General features: G+C 34.0%; 1 protein-coding gene across 4 annotated transcripts in view; it reads left to right on the forward strand.

Moving 5' to 3' along the window:
* Positions 1-20,946, forward strand: part of Nup214 (nuclear pore complex protein Nup214) — a 272,097-nt gene that overhangs the window by 104,118 nt on the left and 147,033 nt on the right. For all 4 annotated transcript variants that reach the window (XM_085818717.1, XM_085818716.1, XM_085818718.1 and 1 more), the window contains 2 exons: positions 9,953-10,248; positions 19,111-19,215. In XM_085818717.1, the coding sequence (XP_085674843.1) occupies positions 9,953-10,248; positions 19,111-19,215 (401 nt within the window). The remainder of the gene's footprint in view (positions 1-9,952; positions 10,249-19,110; positions 19,216-20,946) is intronic.

Raw genomic sequence — 20,946 nt, forward strand, 5'->3', positions numbered from 1 at the left:
GTGGTGGAAGTAATGACTGCGCGGTATTGGCTGATGTTGTTTGTGTCAAACGTATATTTTAAAAATTCTGTGTACTCCATTTTCATTTACTTTTTGTAGTAGGTTCCAGGAATAAAGAAAGATATAACGAATGTTTCAAACCTATTTATCTTTCTGAATTATATTTTGATGAACTGCTCGAGCTTCATATTGTTACTGAAACTGACCATTTTGTAGACGAATATATGAACCAACAGCTTGCAAACAAAATAGTGGCATTCAACCAATTGAGAAGAAATATATGTTTTTTTAGGCATACTGATTTCACAAGGTATAACACTGAAACCTGATATTACACTTTACTGGTCTAAAAATAAATTGATCGAAACTTCATTTTAGGGATCTTCTTTATTATAAAAACATCATTACTATTATACTTACGTCTTTTTATTATACTTTTACTCTAAACATTAAATTTCGTGCATTCATTTTTTTCTTTTATTCTTTATTTTGTGAAAGTAAAACAGTTTTTAAAAAGTAAAACTTGCACTTATTTTCCCCCTAATACATCGCATAACTACGTGCACCTGTGTGTAAAACTGGGGTACTGGGAAATGAATCTTGTGCGTTTTCCACGGCAATTAAGGAGTTAAATGAATATTCAGTATAGTCCCGTGGGCAAGGCAAGAGTTGTGAGTGGTTAGCGTGCCACTTGTGTAATTGAAAACCACTGCCTTTGAGTAATTCAATCAATTATGAGCCTTCGTTAAGTTGTAAGCTCCTGCCAAAACATCATCTAAATAAAAATCACAATGTACAATTTATGCTGCCAGCGGAAAGTTTTTGCCTTCATCAGTGCAAATTGCTTGAGTGTCCGTGTTGTGACATATGGTACATTTCATGTACCGTAAGTGATAGTGTTCAGTTTATAAATCTTAACTGATTTACCTTCCCTAGATTTTCATAAGATTCTTAACAAGTCTGTTTGATGTTTCTTAATTACGATCTGACCAGACGTCTTAATGATATCTGCAGTGAAGATGAATTTATGAGTGCAAAGTCTACAAATAATGTCAAATAGTTTATCTTGAACTATCCCACTGTTTTATAAAATATCATATGGAGAAAGTCCGCTAGTTGTAACAGAACTTGCATCAAACACCACTTGTAATTTAGTAGTATGTCTATGTGGTTGGTAAATACTGTGATGAAGCATATAAATATGAAAAACTGGGGTTATCTAATTTAGAAATTTCTTTCGAGTGTCCCAATGTCTGGTATTCATTAATAAATTCTTCATATAAAGTTTTCAAAGTTGAATTGTGTGAGAAACTCTTAAGTAAATAATTTAATCTTATTCTGGTATTTTCCTTCGACTCCCCCCAACTGTGTAAGCCCATCATCTTTAATCGGCAATTCTATGACGTATCTCCCATCCTCTCTTCTATAGTGCATATGAAGAAAATGTTCTTCGAAAAATTTTTCTTCTTTACTATTCAGTTGTTTGGTTTCATGGACCTCTTTGAATTCCCAAAATGCTTTTAAGATGTTAGATAAATCATCAGCCGAATTAATGCGCCCACAGAGAATTCTTGCGGCATGTGCATAGAACCACTCACAATGTATCCTACGACGGATTCATGAAAAATCAATCTTGCGTTTTTAATTTATTTGTTCCTAACAGTTCAAAGACCAACATTGACAGATCATTTGGCAACAAAACATGGATTGGGCCAGGTTTATAAAATTCTGGATCTGGCAATTTAATTGCCTTTTAATGCAGTCAGACACGTAATGTTCAGGTGTCTGGCAGGTGTTATACTTGTTATTTTGTAAACAACATAAAAATTTAAATTGCGAATGAAACTTTTATCTGCGTTGGCAATCATTGAGACACTTTCTTTTATGTTTATATAACTCTGTTTAATCCTTATTCAGAGACATTTATTCTTTTTCCTCGTAGATTTAATGATTCAGCACATTCCCTCGAGAGGAAATTATTTTGGCTGCCATTAAGTGCGGTAAGCAATATAATTCCCATCAAAATGTTTAATGTGAATTAAAGCTGTTGAAAGTATTACTTGTTTATTAAAACCGGAAGTCTTAGTGATTGCAAAGCTGCTATTAGAAGTGTATTGTTTATTTCCACTGGCGTCAATCCTGTAATTCTCCATTAAACACATTATCATCTAGTGAAAGATTTTTGCTCAAACTAGGGTTTACATTACACAGATTCAGTGATGATGCTTTGGCATTTTTGCATTCTTCCTTATCTAGATGCAATAATGTATGGTGATATTTATGACACCTTTTGCGCATGTTAATGCTTTTACAAGAATTAGTCGTATGAAGTGATGATAAGGAATTAAAGCAGAATTTTTTTGCCTTTACAAAATTAAATAGTTTTTTACCCAAAAAATTCAAAAACTGATTGCATTTTAACAATACAGTCAAAAGTCGTTAATTCGGACACCATAATCCGGACCTCAAAGCTACAAACTTTCTGCGCATGCGTCATTTTGACGCATGCACGTAACACCTTTGCGGCTGCGAATATGCGTGTGCGCAGGCCCAAAATACGTATACGCATGCACGTTTAATGTATTACGAACGGTATAAGCTAAGCTAAAATTATCTAATTCAGTTAATGTTGCAGATTGCGTTGTTCCTTAATCTTCGAATTGGATCCGGCTTATTATTTTTTGCAGACTGTTAGAGCAATTTTATAAAAGTAAGCTTGAACTTTCAATTATGTCAAATAGAATTTCCGATATATATTTACTGATATGTAAAGGATCTACAAAGCGAAAGTATGTTCGAAGTCCATTAAACAAAAAGTGGAATTGCTGCAAAAAATGGATAAAGGCATATCCTTTGCTTATCTAACGATTCCAAAATCTGTTTATCAATTTCATGCTGCTCTGCGGCAGGGGGACGCCGCGGCGCGCAATGAATTGGAAATTGATCTGTCAGCACTATCCTTCAAGGCAGATGTTTTTATTTTATTTGGCTTATAATTCCTTACTAAATGTAGTATTTCATCTCGATGTACTCCGTCTTTGATATGATTTAAATCAAATTCCTCGTCATTATAATTCGCTTCCAATAGCGAAGAAAGTAAAGTAAACAAACAAATATTAAGCTTTTTTTTTTGTAAATTTTGATATTCTTTAGATCATAATTGTTCTTTATTTCATAAATTACAGTTTCATATTTTTAATTTTATAATTTCTGCATGCCATATTACCAGATTTAAACTGATGATCTGTAATCCGGAAAAATCGATAATCCGGAATCGCCGAAGTTCCGACGAGTCCAGATTAACGACTTTTGACTGTATATGATCACCTTTAGCAGTAAGAACAAGTTTTTGAGATTTCTGAAAGAGGTGTCAACTTTTTTGAATTAACACTTTGTTTCTTCATTTAGAGGTTTGTTATGCTGAAAAGTGGGCGAATGTTCTTTTAAAACAGATGTTAATGATAATATTGTTCCTATTTCATCCTTCTTCAGTGATCTTTCCCACCAGCATCTCGTATTTTTGTCAAGCTTTTCGACTAATACATAAAGAATTAGCGTATCGCTGAAGCTATTCACATTTTATTCTGACACTTTCAAAAATCGTATACATTCATTTATATTGTCTACAAATTTTAAAAATGGAGGGGCTGAATCACATATCTGCAGTAAAGAAAGTAACCTTTTAATTACTGAATTTATCAGATCTTTTTTATTTGAGTTATGAGTAATTTCTCCTGCCTTCTTAGCATGCCTTCATAGTGGGTGTGTATTCCATAGGTCCGTGGTTCAATTTCTGGCGAGGGTGTTGCTCATTTTTCATCACTACTGTTTTAAAAATAACCTAGTGTCTCTACAAGTGGTGCCCAAACTAAAAAAGGTGGTGGATGATGATTCTCCCCCTCCAGGATTTGGTGACTGGGTCCCCTAAAACCCCAGTTGCCCTTTAAAAGGGGGGAGTATATAAGGTATTTCTTCCACCTTCTTAGCATGCCTTTGTAGTGTAGAGGTCATCATGCTTGGCGCATGTTCGAGAGGTCCTTGGTTTGATTCCTGGTGAGGACGTTGCTAATTTTTCATTACTTGTGCTTTAAAAATAACTTAATGTCTCTACAGATTAGCGCTCAACTAATAAATTTCATGCAATGTCATAATTTGTATCGCAAATGGATATAGAATGAATAATGTCTAAGGTGTCTGATTTACAGGAACTTTTCAAATATTGCAATTTTTGCAAGTTAGTCAAAGTTTTGTTCTTATGAACTCTTGCAGAAAATAAATCTTCGAATTCAAGCCACTCTTCAATTTTTCCACTATATGTGGGCAGCGATAATTTTGGTAATTTTTACTTCAGCAGCAGAAATGTGTTTAGGCGGAATGTTCTTGGTGGTATTAGTTTTTACAGAACTGGATTTTAAATTTTTTCTTTCAATTATCAAATTAATTTTTTCTAAACTGTCTATTATTGTTTCTTTCTCTGTTATGAATGTGTTAATGTTTTTATCATCACAATGCGGGAATATAGAATCAAAAACTCGTTTTACTTCTGTTTGAAAACATGAAATTTTAGATTCATATAACTGTAGCAAGGCTGTATCTGCTTCATCAATAGTTGAATATATTTCTTCCTTAAACCTTAATGTATTAGATTTAACCCTCTTTTTATTTGTTTAGCCGAGTTTATTTCGGCCATATTGATAAGTAAGTCAAAATTTTATGAACCTTTGAACATGTGGCTTAATGCATTAATCCGTAGGTTTTTCAAATATTATCCTCCAATCGACGTTAACCCAAAGTGTTGTGGATGTGGATGCGATGATCAATTAACCACTTAACAGTCTCTTTTTTCTGACATATTGTGTCAAAAAATAAGCATATTTTTCAAAAACAATTTTATTTTAAAATCGATTATAGAAACTCAAATCAAGAGTCAAAACTATAAGTGTTGAATTTATGAAGTTATGATAATTTTTATTTACAACGAAAAATTACATTTTTACTTAAAGTTGGCTTTTTTCCTGTGAAATAAGCGATCTGGGAAAAAACTTTACAGAAATGGATATTAGAAAAGAGAATTTATTATTATACTTACATCTAATATCTTTTAAAATTCAGCTTTTGTATAAAAAATTTTAAAACACGGTGACAAGCATAGTCCAACATCGCAGTCGGTACAAAAATATCTTAGTTTCTTTTCTCACTCTTTTTCCGAAGTCATTTCTTTCAGAGCAGCACACAAAGCACTGCCTCGTTGATCTCAGTTTTTTGTCGCTGGGAGCAATCACTTCTAGAAAGTGCCTTTCAGTCAGTCGTAAGGGATCGGGCAAAATTCCTGGTCGTCCTTTTTTTTCATTTACAGTCCCGTGTCTTTCAATCAGGTGATCAATTATATCAAGTCTGAAATTCAAATGCGAGTATTTTCCTCCATGCTTCTGGTATAAAACGAATGCATTCCACAGTGATACATCTAAAAGGTGGAAGAATATTTTTTTGCAATATTTCTTTCCTCTCTTCTTTGTGACTGGATAATTGGTGAGATGCTGATCCATTCTATCAACACATCCCATGGTATTATTATATTCCATCACTACCTTTGGTTTCTTTCTGACTTCATCTTTGTAAGATAGCACTTCAATCATTATAGGGTTGTGTATTGTGGATAATAGACATACAGCTTTCTTATCTATCCATTTCATTAGACAGACTTTTCCTCTTTGGTACGCACAGATTTCTCCTAATTTTAATTTTTTCTTCTGTAATTGTTTTGGGACATCCTTTCTGGTAAGTTTGAGGGTTCCATATATATCTGTTTGATGGTTGATAAGGATATCTGCAAGTTCTGGTGATGTGTAATAATTGTCTGTCATTACGCAGTATCCTTTATTCAATAGTGGCTGCATAAGTGTCATCACTACTTGACTTAATAATAAGTTGCAAAAATTCTCGGCTTGTACGCTGAAATATCTAATATGTTAAACTATTTAGTTTCATGAAAAGTGCAGAACCACAAAAACATTTTGATTTAATACTTAGAATTCTTTCATGTCATTGTTTTAATCGTTCTAACATCAATAAAGGAAAATGATTCTGGTCCAACATATAATACACTTTACATTGCGCAGCAACAAAATATCAACCTAAATAATCAAAAGAAATTGAAACATTTGAAGAAGAAAACATTTAGCTGTTTCCAACTGATATTACTTCTTATTTTTTAACAAAAGTAAAACTCAATTCAAAGTGAATTTCAAATTTAAGTTTTTGTGCTTGTTTCTGCATTTCTTTTTTAATAAAAATGGTGAAAACAAGAAAAAAAAAATTAAAATATATTATTGCTTGTATAATTTTTTTTTTTAAAAAAAGGAATATATAGAAAGAGGACTGTAATCTATCAAATTTATGTTTTAATATCGTCGTTCAATTTTATATTGGATGCACATGATGGTGCACACAAGCAGAGTTGATTTTTTGTAACTGGCTTGGAAGTATTAGAAATGTATCTGTTAAGTACTAACTGTTTTTCTTGTTTGAACAATATGTTTTCAATGCATTTGGCGATATCATGTTTTTGGTGCCGGTCTTGGCGCATGTTGGCTAGAATGACACTCATTTAAAACTATGCATTTACAATTTTGTTTTCACCTACAGCGGCACACAACACATTTAAACAATTCAATAAATAGTTAAGGTTCGTAATGCTTTATGTTTAACAACTTCCCTGTTTTGCCCGAACACCGTTTTGCCCAAATTTTATGCTTGATTAGTTTGCAGTGCTTCTAACAGATGGCTCTAGTAGTCCAGTAAAGATCTGATTGCAAATCCGGTTTCTAGTTTATCTTTTATTGTTTTTCTTTTACACGGGAAAGCTGCGAATTTTGTTTTGACTCAATCTGCTTACTATACAGCTCGCTGCAAATTCTATTTCTTTTGAAGCTGAAAAGTAGAAGAATGAGTGATAATGAACATCTCATAACAGATTATAACTCTTACAGTGGATCAGACAGTGAATCTGAAATTTCTATAAATGACTCCAGAAGTAATGAAAGTTCATTTTCGGACTTTTCAAGTGATGAGGAAACGGAAAGTTCGGATGACCTAACTCAAGTTCGAAACTTTTGTGAACTAGATATAACAAATCCTCCTTCACCTCCACCTCGATTTCCATTCACAGCAAATCCAGCTGTTCATGTAAATATTGATCTAAGTAATGGAACTCTACAATTTCTTGATATTTTCTTTGATGATAATCTTCTTGAAATTATAGTTTCTGAAACCAATAAATATGCAGATCGGACCATTCGGAGTAGTAATCTATGAAGGAAAAACAGAGCAAAAAAATGGGAACCAACATCAAAGCGCGAAATTCAAGTGTTTCTTGCTTTGAATATTTTACAAGGAATTGTGAAAAAGCCTGATGTTGAGCAATACTGGAGTAAGAGACATTAAAATCCATTTTTTTCCAAAATTATGTCTTACTGACGTTTTTATCTTATTCACCGGTATTTACATTTTTCTGATGATACCGAATTTGATGCTAAAACACATGAGTGTCCAAAACTGCAGAAACTGTGGCCAATCATCAAGCATTTGAATACTTGTTACCGAGAAACTATCACACCTGAAAGAGATGTTACAATTGATGAGAGTTTGATGCTGTACAAGGGAAGATTACACTGGAAACAGTATATACCTCTAAAGAGATCACAATTCGGCATAAAAAGTTTTATTTTATGTGAATCGAAGTCAGGTTATGTGTATCAACTTATTATATACACTGGGAAAGATACACTTTTTGATGATAATTACCAGCATTCTGCAGCTAAATTACAGGGGTTGGCTTATGTATGGACCCAGTAATCCTGCAAAATATGTAGCTATTTATTTGTTAGCTAAGCACAAGTGTTAAATTGCCAAATACTGCATTTCTTTTTTCTTTAGTTTAAATTTCTTTAATTGATGAAAAGATTTAATTTTAAATGAAATGAGATTTTTTTTATGAAAATGAGTTTTTTTATTTTTAAAATTGTTTATAATGCTGGTTTGGTTTGTCATCATCAAAACAAAAAATCTGTTGTGTACACCACATCAGACCACATGACTTCCTTGTACGGAATATTAAATTATATGCATTTGTACACCACGACTTCCTTGTACGGAATATTAAATTATATGCATTTTTTCTTGCATTTCATTTAAACTTATTGGATTGAATTAAATCTACTTCGTCGACAGCGCATAAACCACAGTAGAATAAATGCATTCTTTAAAATTCATTATTTATTTACCATAGCGAAACTCTGGCGCTAGGTTCACTTAATATTTCGTTCATATTATAACTCAGAATGCACAAAATTTATATCATTTGAAGAATTATCTTATCGTTGCCACATGTTCTATTCAAGTACTATAATAAAGCTAGAACGATGTATAAAAGAAATTAAGCAAAACAAAAAAGAAACAGTTTTTCTCAGATGATCCAGTATTTCTCATTCAATTAATTCAGTTCTCACTTCGCGACAAGGCAAAAATACCTAAAAACTCAAAATATCTGTATTAAAAATTACGAAGTAAATTTTAAACACTTATTTCCTCGAAAAAATTCCAGAAAGGATTAAACATGATTTAATTCGCAATAATAAATGAAGGCATTATCTTTGTTGTTGTGAAGCTTAGTCTTTCTAGATTGGCAACAAATCTACTATTATTCTGTTTCAAATGTAAACAAATATGTCCGCCATGTTATTTAAAACTCAACCGCACTTAAACAGCTTTTAAATTGTTGATAATTGTACAAATATTGCTTCAGATTTACGAAAGGCATAAAAACCTTAACCAGAAGATAAGAATAACATAATTCAATCATTTTTAAAGCAAAAAATGCACAATTTACAAATGTATAAGAGTAAAGAAACTGAGGTCACTGAGCCAAGTAACAGAGGGGATATATATATAAATATATTTATATACGTTTGGTGTGGTTGATTGCAACCAAAATACAAGGTGCACATCTACATGTTATAGCTGTCCTATATACAAAATTTCAACGTTCTGAGGCTACTCGTTTTTGAGTTATGCGAGATACGTAAGTACATACGTTCGTACAGACACCACAAAAAATTCTCTTCAGAATTCATTTTAAAGCAGTTTTATAATTTTTTTGGAGGAAAAGTCTTTTATTCTGTCCTTATGTACAGATGTCACGCAAAAACATCGTTAAGTTGCATTCGATAGCGGTCAAAATGGATATTTTCGTTGAAATATGCTGCCTGAAACTTTTCGCGATTACAATACTTCCTTTTTACTTCGTACAAGAGGGGGAAAAAAAAAAAAACAACCATAGTATTGTCAGAATTTTTATCACTTGTGATCACCTGTAGTTTGAAATTTTCCATATAAGAATCTCTCTTCCACAGAAAACAAGACCAGCACAGATACCATAGATCATATACAAGACAATAAATGAATGGGAAAATTTTGCTAGCTTCAGATAGAGTTACCAGACAATAATTTGATTGGAAAATAATCCACTCATCTTACCTGTTTGGCAACATTTTTGCCCTCCTGGTGAATGATTGAATGATACAGCATTTTTGCCCCCCATTTTGTCTTATCTGCATGTTTTGAATTTTGGGTAAATTTTCGAAGAACACACTCTTGACATAGAACAGATCCATGTATACACATTCTTGGCTATACATGGATAGGCTTGTTTTCAGTAATATATGGTAGTTTGATTTTTTTAAACATTCATTTTTATGATATTGTTTCAGATCATAACAAAATATTTTGACCATTATCATTACCAATCTTTTCAGGAAAATTAGTAACAATGAATGCAGTAAATTAATTATTTTTTCTTTTAATTGAAAACATATTAATGTTAAATTCCTTTTAGTATTAGGTCATAATCTGAGATTTTCATACTGCAAAATTAAAAGTGTTATTTACATTTTAGGAAGTAACCTTCAACAACCTAATCTCAATATGGTATCCCCATTTCGGAGTGCAGTGTCTCCATCACAGCCTATAGCTACTTCCAGTTCTCTCTTTGGGGGATCATCTCAGTCTTCAGCAACTTTTGGATCTACTCCACAGCCAGTGTATATAAATACCTCTTCTCCAGATACTGAGAAAATACATAAATTATCAAGAGGAATGGCATTAAACCTTATAACATCAACTTCAAACAAAGAAACTGCAGCAGGCATTCGGCCTGTTGCTGTTGCACAAAGATCTACTTCAGGAAATAAAGTAAGCAGTTTTCCTTCTCTTTCATTTTATACATGTGTGACTGTTATTTAAAATATAGAATAACAAAGGGTTATTCATAATTCTGTGAAGCATTTAAAAAAATTATTTCAAATAAACCCCATGATCAATACAAATTTTATCATACTGAAATTAAAGCAAACTGTCAGAAGCCTTTTTTTCCCCAACATTTTTTGCAAATGCTGAATGTGTTTACCTTTGCTGATATAGCAGAGATTTGTGTGAAAACCATTTCATTCCAAGTCCATACTAGTTGCCATGATCAACTGTATAGCCACAGCATCTGTGATATACTTGCAAGGATCTTGGAAATTGACGGGAGACGGAAACACAAAAACAGTACTCCTGAAAAAGCCTTGCAAGAAGGAAATCACATAGGATTAAATCCAAAGACTTAGATGTCAGTACATTAATATGTCATTTCTTCGTCCTGTATATTCTTTCCAGTTTTATGGGGGCCCACCAGCAGCCGAGTGGTAAAGGCGCTGAACACTGGTAGTTTAGTCCGATGTTTGAATCCAGCAAACAGACTGGCTGCATGGGCGTTTTTGTGGCCCTATGTGTAATGTGTATACGAACCAGTTTCCCTTAGAAAATCTTCCACAAAGGCATCCTTCCCGTTAGGCAGATTGTCCTCAAGGCTTTGCTGGAATGACATGAAACCAATTTTTGGCAAATTTTGACTGAGATATTTATACAAATGATGAATTAAATAATTTTCTTGGTGAAAATCATTACTGTTTTTATTCAGTGTGACATTAGCCAACTTTCTAATATATCCATATGTATCCATAATGTGGCATTGATGTCAGTAAAGGTGGACATACAGAGCATTTGTGAAATATATTTATATAAAAAAAGAGAGAGATTTAATGAGCTTACTTCAGCACAGTAAAATTTGGGCATGTTCTGTAATTTATAGTTATAAGTTATCAGGTTCAATGTTTCTTCTAACCTTCTTCGGAAACATACAATGACCTGACTAGGAACAGAGAGCTTACTAAAGCTATGTTCACTAATTGTAGTAAGTAGACAGGATACAGACGAAGGGTATACAAGACCCTTTATTTTTCTTTATATACAATGACTTCCGTACTTCGGAATACAATGACCCTCCACTCGGGGTCTAACGTAAAAGGTATAAAAATAAAACTAAACTCTAATTTAACTTTAGAATAAGATTGGCCTTATAATAACAGGAAGCGTATGTAGCACAGAGACTGTGAACACTACAATACGTTTAATTTATCAAGAGGATTAAAACCTCTGGCCTGGAAGGCAAATAGCAACTGCGTAACTTCTAAGGTAAGCGGCCTGCTTCGAACTCACTGCTTCCTCTCTCCTGCTTGGCAAAAAGGCCACACTTAAATACTTGGCGTTCGCCAGACAACTTTGCATAAAATCCTTCACGCTTATAATTCTGGCCGGAAGTAGAAAATAAGAAGTGATAGTAAAGATTTAAAATAAAATAAACGTTAGTAAAACTTAAGATCCTTACATACTTCCCGCCAGAGTTAATTTGTTTGAAACTGAGGTCTAAAACGACCTTGTTGAAAACTTTTAGCTCTAAAAACTAACGCGAGGCCAACCTTTTACAATCATAACTTAGCTAGAAACTAGAAAATTTAAAAGAAAGAAATTTGTTACAATAGCAGCTCCCGGGATATACAACAATCTTTTTTTTTTTTTTTTTTCATCTGTACTGCATCTAAACAGGAGCTTTATTCAATTCTGGTTCCTTCCAGAGATCTGGAAGGAAAACTAGTTTAATGAAATGTTACAGAATGACATTGCAATTAACATATAGAATATACTTCTCTTAACATTCTTATTTCATTCATGACTATTTTAATTATCTCTCCCCGTGCTCTCTGACATGTGTTGTAAAAGAACACCAAACACGTATGTGTTTCTGTCTACGTGTGCCACACTTCCTCCTACAATCAAAACACTAACGTGTTAATATTCAACATATGAGACCTCTTAACACACCCTACTTTCAACTCTAAACCCTGAGGTACTATTCTGAAAGTGGCTAACTCTAAAGTGTAGCGTCAGAGAGCCTAACTACATCATTCAACCTTTAACACATATTCACCATGATTTAATCTTTACAGTCACACGAATAACAAATTTTTAACATTACTTTCACTTTTACCATATCACGGTATTTCTTAACATTCAAAATAACAGTTCACATGTATACAAGAACATATCAACATGCCGTTAATTTTACACATTTGAAAACATACATTAGTAGTACATTGTTAACTTCTATTCTTTTCAAAGCAAGTGCCAATTCTTTCTACATTGAAATAATACTACATTTCAAAAAGTCTTTCAGACTAAAACTTCTTTCTTGCTAGAATGTTTTAAATAAAATTTATACAATAACTTTTTACAATATTTAAGTCTTTACACAACGCTATTATACATCAACTTTAGTTTTACGCGCAAGTAATTGAAAAACATAATAAGAAAATCGGTCACAACTCATTTCTCGCCCTTTTGGCGATAAAGGTAGACCTCGCATGAGGTAAAACTTCTTGAAATCTGCCACTTGCAGTAAGAATGAAAGATTAACTTAAGTTTGTAAAGTAACATAAAATTTTACTTATCTTTGTAATATTCAGACATCCTTTTCTGGGCCCAGTCTTTAAAGGTATAGCTGATAGTAGCTTGGTTGATCCTCCTTCTTGTACGGGCTCGCCCTTCAGTGCTTTCCTCTGGAAGCTTCCGTTTTTCACCAGTACGGCCACCCTTGAACACCTTCCTTTTGTGCTCTGCTTGTGGTCTTGGCCGTTTGAAGGCAGCTGGTCTTGGTGGAACCGGGAAACTTCTGTCGTGATCCTGCTTGGACCTCGTTGTTGGCCGTTCAAATTTTTCTTGTACTTTTTCCTCCGCCGCTGATGGCCCTTCCGCAGTTCGGCGACTTTTCCTGCAGAGAGTTCTGTCGGATGAGTCAATCTTCCGTTTCACAGCCGGGTTATAGTTGCCGTCCTTTCCACATACGTCGTCCTTCTCCCTTCTTCATTCTGGGGGTGTTCATGCACTCTGTTTTCTGGACGGTGGAACGGCTTCTTTTTCTTTTTACCTTCAGTTTTTCCGTGGGGCAATTTTCTTTTCACTTGCTTCTGTCTCTCATTGGCTTGCCCTTGTACTTGTCGTTTTCCCACCTCTGGAACTTGTACCTGCGGTGTCTGCCGTACCGGATCTTGCAAAGGATCTGAAAAGATTTTCATTTTATTACGATCGAAGTAGGGTTTAATTTGATCAATATTTGCGGAACAGGTTTCACCATTTCTTGCCTTTAACACTACAACAGCGTGAGTTATTTTTTTCTGTAACATATGGTCCTTCAAAGCGTGGAAAAAATTTGGCAGTTTTATCTTCTGGTGCTGAAGAAAGTGAATGCTTGATTTTTAAAACTTCATCCCCTACTTTATAAGTTACTCCCCGTCGTTTCAGATCATAGTATAACTTCTGTTTTCTTTGTGCTACTTCCGTATTCTTTTTTGCTTCTTTTATTAGTTTTTCTATATCACCCATTTTAAATTCTGGGGCTCTTTGTTGCACATAAAATAGTTTATCTAACGGTGTTATAACCTTTCTGCCTAGAAATAACTCAACAGGAGTTTTGCCCGTTGTATCATGTTTTGCGGTCCTAAGGGCGAAAGCAAATTCATTGACATAGTTATCCCAGCTTTTATGAAAATTTTTAACATAACTACGGATAATTTTCATTATATTTCTGTTGACCCGTTCCGCTATATTTGATTGCGGCCGATACGGGACCATTTTTAAATGACGTATGCCCAGTTTTTGGCACATGTCTTCAAATATATTACTTACAAATTGAGGACCATTATCTGATATAACTTTTAGGGGCGCCCCGTATTTTAAAATATATTTATTTAAAATAGAATCAGTAACTAATTTCGCGGAGGCTCGTTTTAAGGGAACAATTTCGGTCCATTTACTAAAATGATCAACCATAACAAGGAGATAGCGACTTTTGTTTAACTGACTTTTTGGGAAAGGGCCCAATAAATCGATGCCGATTATTTCATTTGGAAATTCGGATTTAATACTATTTAGAAACCCGGCCGGGCGGAAATTAATATAATTCACGGCTTGACATGTTGGGCAGGACTGGACATACGCCCTTGTTAACTTTTGCAGTTCAGCAAAGTAGACTGCCTCGCGTACGCGTTGGATAGTTTTTCGAATACCAGCATGAGAAGCTAAAGGGCTGTCATGGAGCTCTTGCAGGATATTTAATCTAAGACTAGCTGGGATAACAGGTCGAAATTCGTTGTTGGAATTCGTAGTTTTTGTGTAGAATAATAGACCATCTATTAGTTCGTAATGGGCCGCCCTATTTCTTATCGCCACATTATCTTGGTGGCTAAAATTTTCAGGATCCTTCAAATACTCATAAATACTTCCAAACTCAGGATCCTTACCCAGTTCGGTTATTACAGTTTCTCGGGAATTTATTGTACACGCTGTCAGCATTGCAACTTTTACGGTATTACCCTGTTCGTCTAATTTAATTCGTGATAGGGCATCTGCTACGATATTTTCCTTTCCAGGGGTATGCTTGATTACCAGATTATATTCTTGCAGCTTGAGGGCCCATCTTATTAACCTTGGGGATAAATTTTTCCCTGAGTACAATCTAGTTACCGCCGCATGATCAGAATATACTGTTATCGGCGCCTTTCCAAAATAGACTCGGAACTTTTGCACTGCTAACAGAACTGCAAGTGCCTCTCTCTCGGTCGCGGAATAGTTTCTTTGTGTTTGATTTAAAGTTCGGCTAAAAAATGCCACGGGCTGCTGATTTTGCGAAAGTACCGCTCCTACCCCATAATCCGAAGCATCCGCTGAAATTTCTAAATTTTCATCCTTTTCAGGAAATTTCAACACAGGGGCTTGCGTTAATGCTTGTTTTAATTTTTCGAAAGCACTATTGGCTTCAGCCGTCCACGAGAATCTTGCCTTTTTCCTTTTTAATTTTAACAATGGCTCAGCGATAGCCGGAAAATCTTTTATAAAGGACCTATAATATGAACAAAGTCCTAGAAAAGAAGAGAGCTTCTTTGCCGTGTTTGGAGTCGGATACTTTTGTACAGCGATTATTTTTGATTCATCTGTCTCGATCCCTTCTTGCGATATTTTCTAACCTAAATATTTTAATTCAGGGGCTGCAAATTTGCACTTTTCGACATTAACTTTTAGACCGGCCTCATTTAATAAAGAAAACACCTGTCTTAAATCCTGTATATGTTGGTCGAGATTATCACTAGTAATAATGATATCGTCTAAATAGATAAATGTGGACTTTCCAAGAACAGGTCTTAACACAATGTCCATGCATCGCTGAAATGTTGCTGGGGCGCCTGAAAGGCCAAACGGCATACGCAAAAATGCATAAGTGCCAGACTTGGTTATAAAAGTAGTCTTAGGCACGTCCTCAGGCCTGACCCCTATTTGAAAATAACCATTCGTTAAGTCTAAAGTCGTCATAAATTTGGTTGATTTTATGTTCCTTAAAATTTCTTCTATGATCGGTAACGGATATACCGGATATTTCGTTATGGAATTTAATTTACGGTAATCAATAGCGAATCTCCACCTTTTTGGATGCTCCAAAGGATAATCATTATTTTTCTTACATAAAACCACCGGACTAGCATAACTACTTGAGATAGGCGTTATGATCTTTTTACGTAGCATATCGGTAATATGCCATTCTATAATTTTTTCCTTATTCTTATCATACCGGTATGGTTTTTGACGAACCGGCAATGCATCTCCGGTGTCAATACTATGGTTAGTAACCTGAGTAAATCCTGGAATATCACTAAATAAGGAAGCAAATTCACTTACCACTTGTCGGATTCTATCTTGCTCATCATTAGGCAGGTGGTCAAGATTTAACCTTGGCGGTTCAACCTTTTCTACACACACTCGTTTCATCGTCAGCTTAAGGGACGCTGCATTAAAATCCAGTGTAGCTTGTGCGTCTGAAAGAAAGTCTATTCCTAGGATTAAATTTGCTTGCAAATTCTTTACTATAAAAAACATCACCTTTACTTGTTCGTCCTTGATACGGATGTACAAAGGTACTTTACCTACGCACTTACATTGTTCTCCTTGCGCCGCTAATACTGTTGTATTATCCGCATTATATATGCGGTATTTGCGAAAATACTTTCTAAAAAAGACTTCTGCCACACAGGAACACTGCGCGCCGGTATCCAGGAGTGCGGTGGCCGGGATATTATTTACCAAGACTTCAATCTTCGGAAGAGTTAAATTTTCCACCATTACTGTATTTAACTTGTAGGAAGAGGGGTTTTCGTGGCCTTCAGATTTCCGCACCCTCTCGTCAGCAGAAATCCGTTTTAGTTTAAATTATTTTTCCTTTCGGTGCTTTCCTTCTTTCTCCACTGGCCTTGAGACTTTTTTCCTGGGTTGCTATTGAACTGTCGACGTTCGCCGGCTGTTTTTGAATGCTCGGGTTTCCTTGCCCACTGATTCGCTTTTTCTCCGTAGCCATGTGCTTGAGTTTGCTGTAGTCTTGGCGTACCAAATTGGTTTCGCTGTTGATATTGGCGTCTTCTTTCGACGTCCGCCGTTCTTCTACTTTCAAACTGCATTGCTAGCTCAAATAACATTTCCAGTGTAGTCGGATTTCGTAATTCAATAAAGTCTTGCACTTGGGGTAGTAACCTCGGCAAAATCACTTGAATTATTTCAGGATCCAGACGGTTTCCATACAAGAGCTTGAAAACGTGAATTTTTCTTAAAATAAAGCTCGAGAGGTTTTCCATTCTTTGTTGATATATACTGAAAAGTTCTGTTTCTAATTTCGCACGATCCCTTACAACAGGGAAGGCTTTTAGTAGGGCAGTCTTGAAATTTTCGTAAGTATAGGTGGGACTTCCTGCTTGACCCAAGAGACTTCTGCCGATACATTTGAACCAGTTAAGCGCTTGGCCCCTCAAAGCGCTGGTAGCTAAGGTAACTTTTTGAAACTCGTGCACGGGGTAGAGCATGAAGTGGTCATCCAATTTTTCCAAAAAACTGGTTACCTGTGAGTTTCCATTAAACGTTGCTTCTGGTTTCATCGAAGCGCGCATGGTCTGGACGATGTACCCAAATCCTTCCAGGGCGGCAGCTGGCATTTCTGGATTCTGAGCCGTTTCTGCAGGCAGCACAGGTTCTTCTTGAAATTCGGCCATGGTTATTCTTCGTCGGGCGCCACTATCAGGTTCAATGTTTCTTCTAACCTTCTTCGGAAACATACAATGACCTGACTAGGAACAGAGAGCTTACTAAAGCTATGTTCACTAATTGTAGTAAGTAGATAGGATACAGACGAAGGGTATACAAGACCCTTTATTTTTCTTTATATACAATGACTTCCGTACTTCGGAATACAATGACCCTCCACTCGGGGTCTAACGTAAAAGGTATAAAAATAAAACTAAACTCTAATTTAACTTTAGAATAAGATTGGCCTTATAATAACAGGAAGCGTATGTAGCACAGAGACTGTGAACACTACAATACGTTTAATTTATCAAGAGGATTAAAACCTCTGGCCTGGAAGGCAAATAGCAACTGCGTAACTTCTAAGGTAAGCGGCCTGCTTCGAACTCACTGCTTCCTCTCTCCTGCTTGGCAAAAAGGCCACACTTAAATACTTGGCGTTCGCCAGACAACTTTGCATAAAATCCTTCACGCTTATAATTCTGGCCGGAAGTAGAAAATAAGAAGTGATAGTAAAGATTTCAAATAAAATAAACGTTAGTAAAACTTAAGATCCTTACAAAGTTAAAAAAAACTATGCAAAATTATGGAAGACCATGTATTAATGAGTTATGGTATCTTTTAAAATTTGTCAAATTGCATAGCAAGTTTAATTACAGTACAGTAAAAAAACTACTGTATCTTTTCAAAGTGAATTTATTTACAACACTTTTTAAAAATGTTATTTATTTATTTTGTGAGGGGGGGCTAAAAGAGACTGTCAATATTGTTGTAAATATTTGAATTCTTTCTTATTATATTTTTGTTTTTCTGTATTGTTGGATTTTTTGTATTGTTTTTTTATTTGTTGTTTTTAGGTTGATAATTTTTGGGTTTATTTTATGTTTAATCTAGTTTGTAGCCAGTCTTGTATGAAAGTGTTTATTTTTTACATAGAAATGAAGATCTTTTAATTCTGAGTGCAACAATATTGGAATTATAAAAATAGTTCAGTTAGAACATAAGATATAGACAGTTTTATTCCTGATGTCCCATACCAACATTGGCAATTTTTTGCCCACTTGGCTGCTTTTTGGAAGATACACAAAAAATCATTTTCAAAGCCTTACAACAAATTTTTCCAGGAGTTTCCAGAACCCATTTTTTACAGTATATGACTACAGATCTTTGCAGTTGAGTTTTGAATCAGCTGTGAGATTTAACGATTAACTAAATTCTGGGTTAGGGTTTACCCTGAGAGTGATTAACTTTACAATTTTTTTATGTGCTAAGGAGGAACTGCTTAGTATCCATCTTCTCTGTGAGTTATTTCCTGGGATTATTATGTTGTGTGTGCTAATTATTGTGCTGTTTTTCATAATAAATTGGGTCTTTCTACGTGTCTGAACCTATTATTTAATGAAACATCATTGCTCACAATAATGTCATGTAAACATGTAAATCAAATATGACATCATTTAGCTTCTTTCTTTATTTTAGTGTTTCCGCACTTTAATATTATCTTAATAGTATCTTTAAAGATCATAAATATTTGTTTTAATTAGTATTTTTAAATATTAGCTTGCCCATGAAGGTGATGTGTCTAGAATTAATGCTGTTACAAGCCTTAAACAATCAGCATTTGAACCTCCACTTCCTTCAGGAAGTCCAGGCAAGATACTGGAGGTAGTATAATTTTTCAGATAGCATATTATAATGAATTAAATGTTGCTGTTTTTTATTATTATCCCCTGCTTTTTTATGTATTGACATATTGATCGACCAGTTTAACAAAATATAGTGAAGGTCCAAATTATATCTGAATTAAATCAGATCACAGACTATTCAAATATTCAAAAAACTGAATTTTTAAGTCATCAGATTTTGAATAGAGAGGAATAATAATGTTCTTTATTCCACCACTTTGTAATCAAGATTTATATTTGGATATTGAGAAATGCAAAAATATAAAATGAGTAAATTATAAGCAGTTACTTTCAGAATTCTAGTGCATTAAGTTAAAATAAAAAGACACAAAAAGTATGTAATATTGTTAGTGGGAGCTCAATACTTAAAATTTCTCATAGAAAGACATTTAAGTTAATACATTGTATTACAGTTTGATATGTGATTTAATTTTTATGAAAATACACTAGCAATAAAGTAAAGTACTTGAGTAAAAACCGTCTAAGGAATATTGTAAAGCTTTATGTTAATTAATGTAGTTATCTTATTATTTTGACTTTATTACAACTTCTGCTTCATGAACTCTCATCAGAATATGAATTAGTAAAGTATATAAGTGCAGAGTTCTTGAGTCTAAGAGAGAGGTTTTGATAACCTTGCTGAATGCTACTCTATTACACCTCTCTGCAACCTGAACTGATTTATCAGCTTAAACCTCAGCAAGTAGCATGCGTCTAACAAATACTTAGAGTCTGAGCCAAGGCCTTCTGATATATGTGCTAATTTTTATTTCACCTTTTAGTTTGACTCAAACATTTATTATGAATTTCCCACAAGCTACAGAGATTTTATTATGTTATATTGTCTCAGTTTTAAGTTAACCATAGGTTTAAATGCTAATAAATAGGTTTATTTTAAACCTTCATATTAGTTTGTGATTCATACAATCGCAAACCAGGACGATAGGTTATCCGATTGTCTCTATGATTCTAGTAGCTTTGCATTTTAAAGTTGTGTGAAACTATACAGGGTCAATGGTTTTAGCTTATATTATTAATTCATATAAAAATGTACAGAGTGAATAAATGATTGCTTGACCATTAAAAGAGTGCTTTTGTTAAATAATGATTCCAAAATGTTGGTTGTTTAAAAATATTATTATTTTTACTTGATTAATTTTAGTTTTTATGCAGTGACCATATGTTTTTTTTTTTTTTTTTTTTTTCAAGATTTGCAGAAATTGAAACATTTTGATTGCACTTTTCAGCAACATGAAGCAAACTGCAATTTTTTTCAGTAAAATATGGGCTACAAATTTTATATTATGCCTTTTCAACTAAGTGCAATTCTAAATAGTGTAATTTTAGCTTAAATTCTTTGCTTCTGTAGCAAATAAATATGCTTGCCATACAAAAACTAAAGTAATTAAACAAACATAATGTTTTGAATTATCAATATGCTGAATAAACTGTCTACACTGTAAGATAAAAAATATTTGAAGTCTAATTTGTGGTATTTCTTTAACTGTGAATTGTAATTTAGGTGTTTTCTGTTTCTATTTTAAAAACAGGCAGCACTTATAATAACATTGCTGTCAACTACAATGTTTCAAAATTAATGCATGCCATATGATTCTTGCATGATGCTAATGATGCAGGAACTTTCATAAATATGTTAGTCAATAATAATTTTGGAAAATAATTATTAACCAATAGAAATTAAATTGGAACT

Source organism: Stegodyphus dumicola, chromosome 6 (genome assembly GCF_044657685.1).
Source record: "Stegodyphus dumicola isolate Sdum_Otavi_A_Nest chromosome 6, ASM4465768v1".
Lineage (NCBI taxonomy): Eukaryota > Metazoa > Arthropoda > Arachnida > Araneae > Eresidae > Stegodyphus > Stegodyphus dumicola.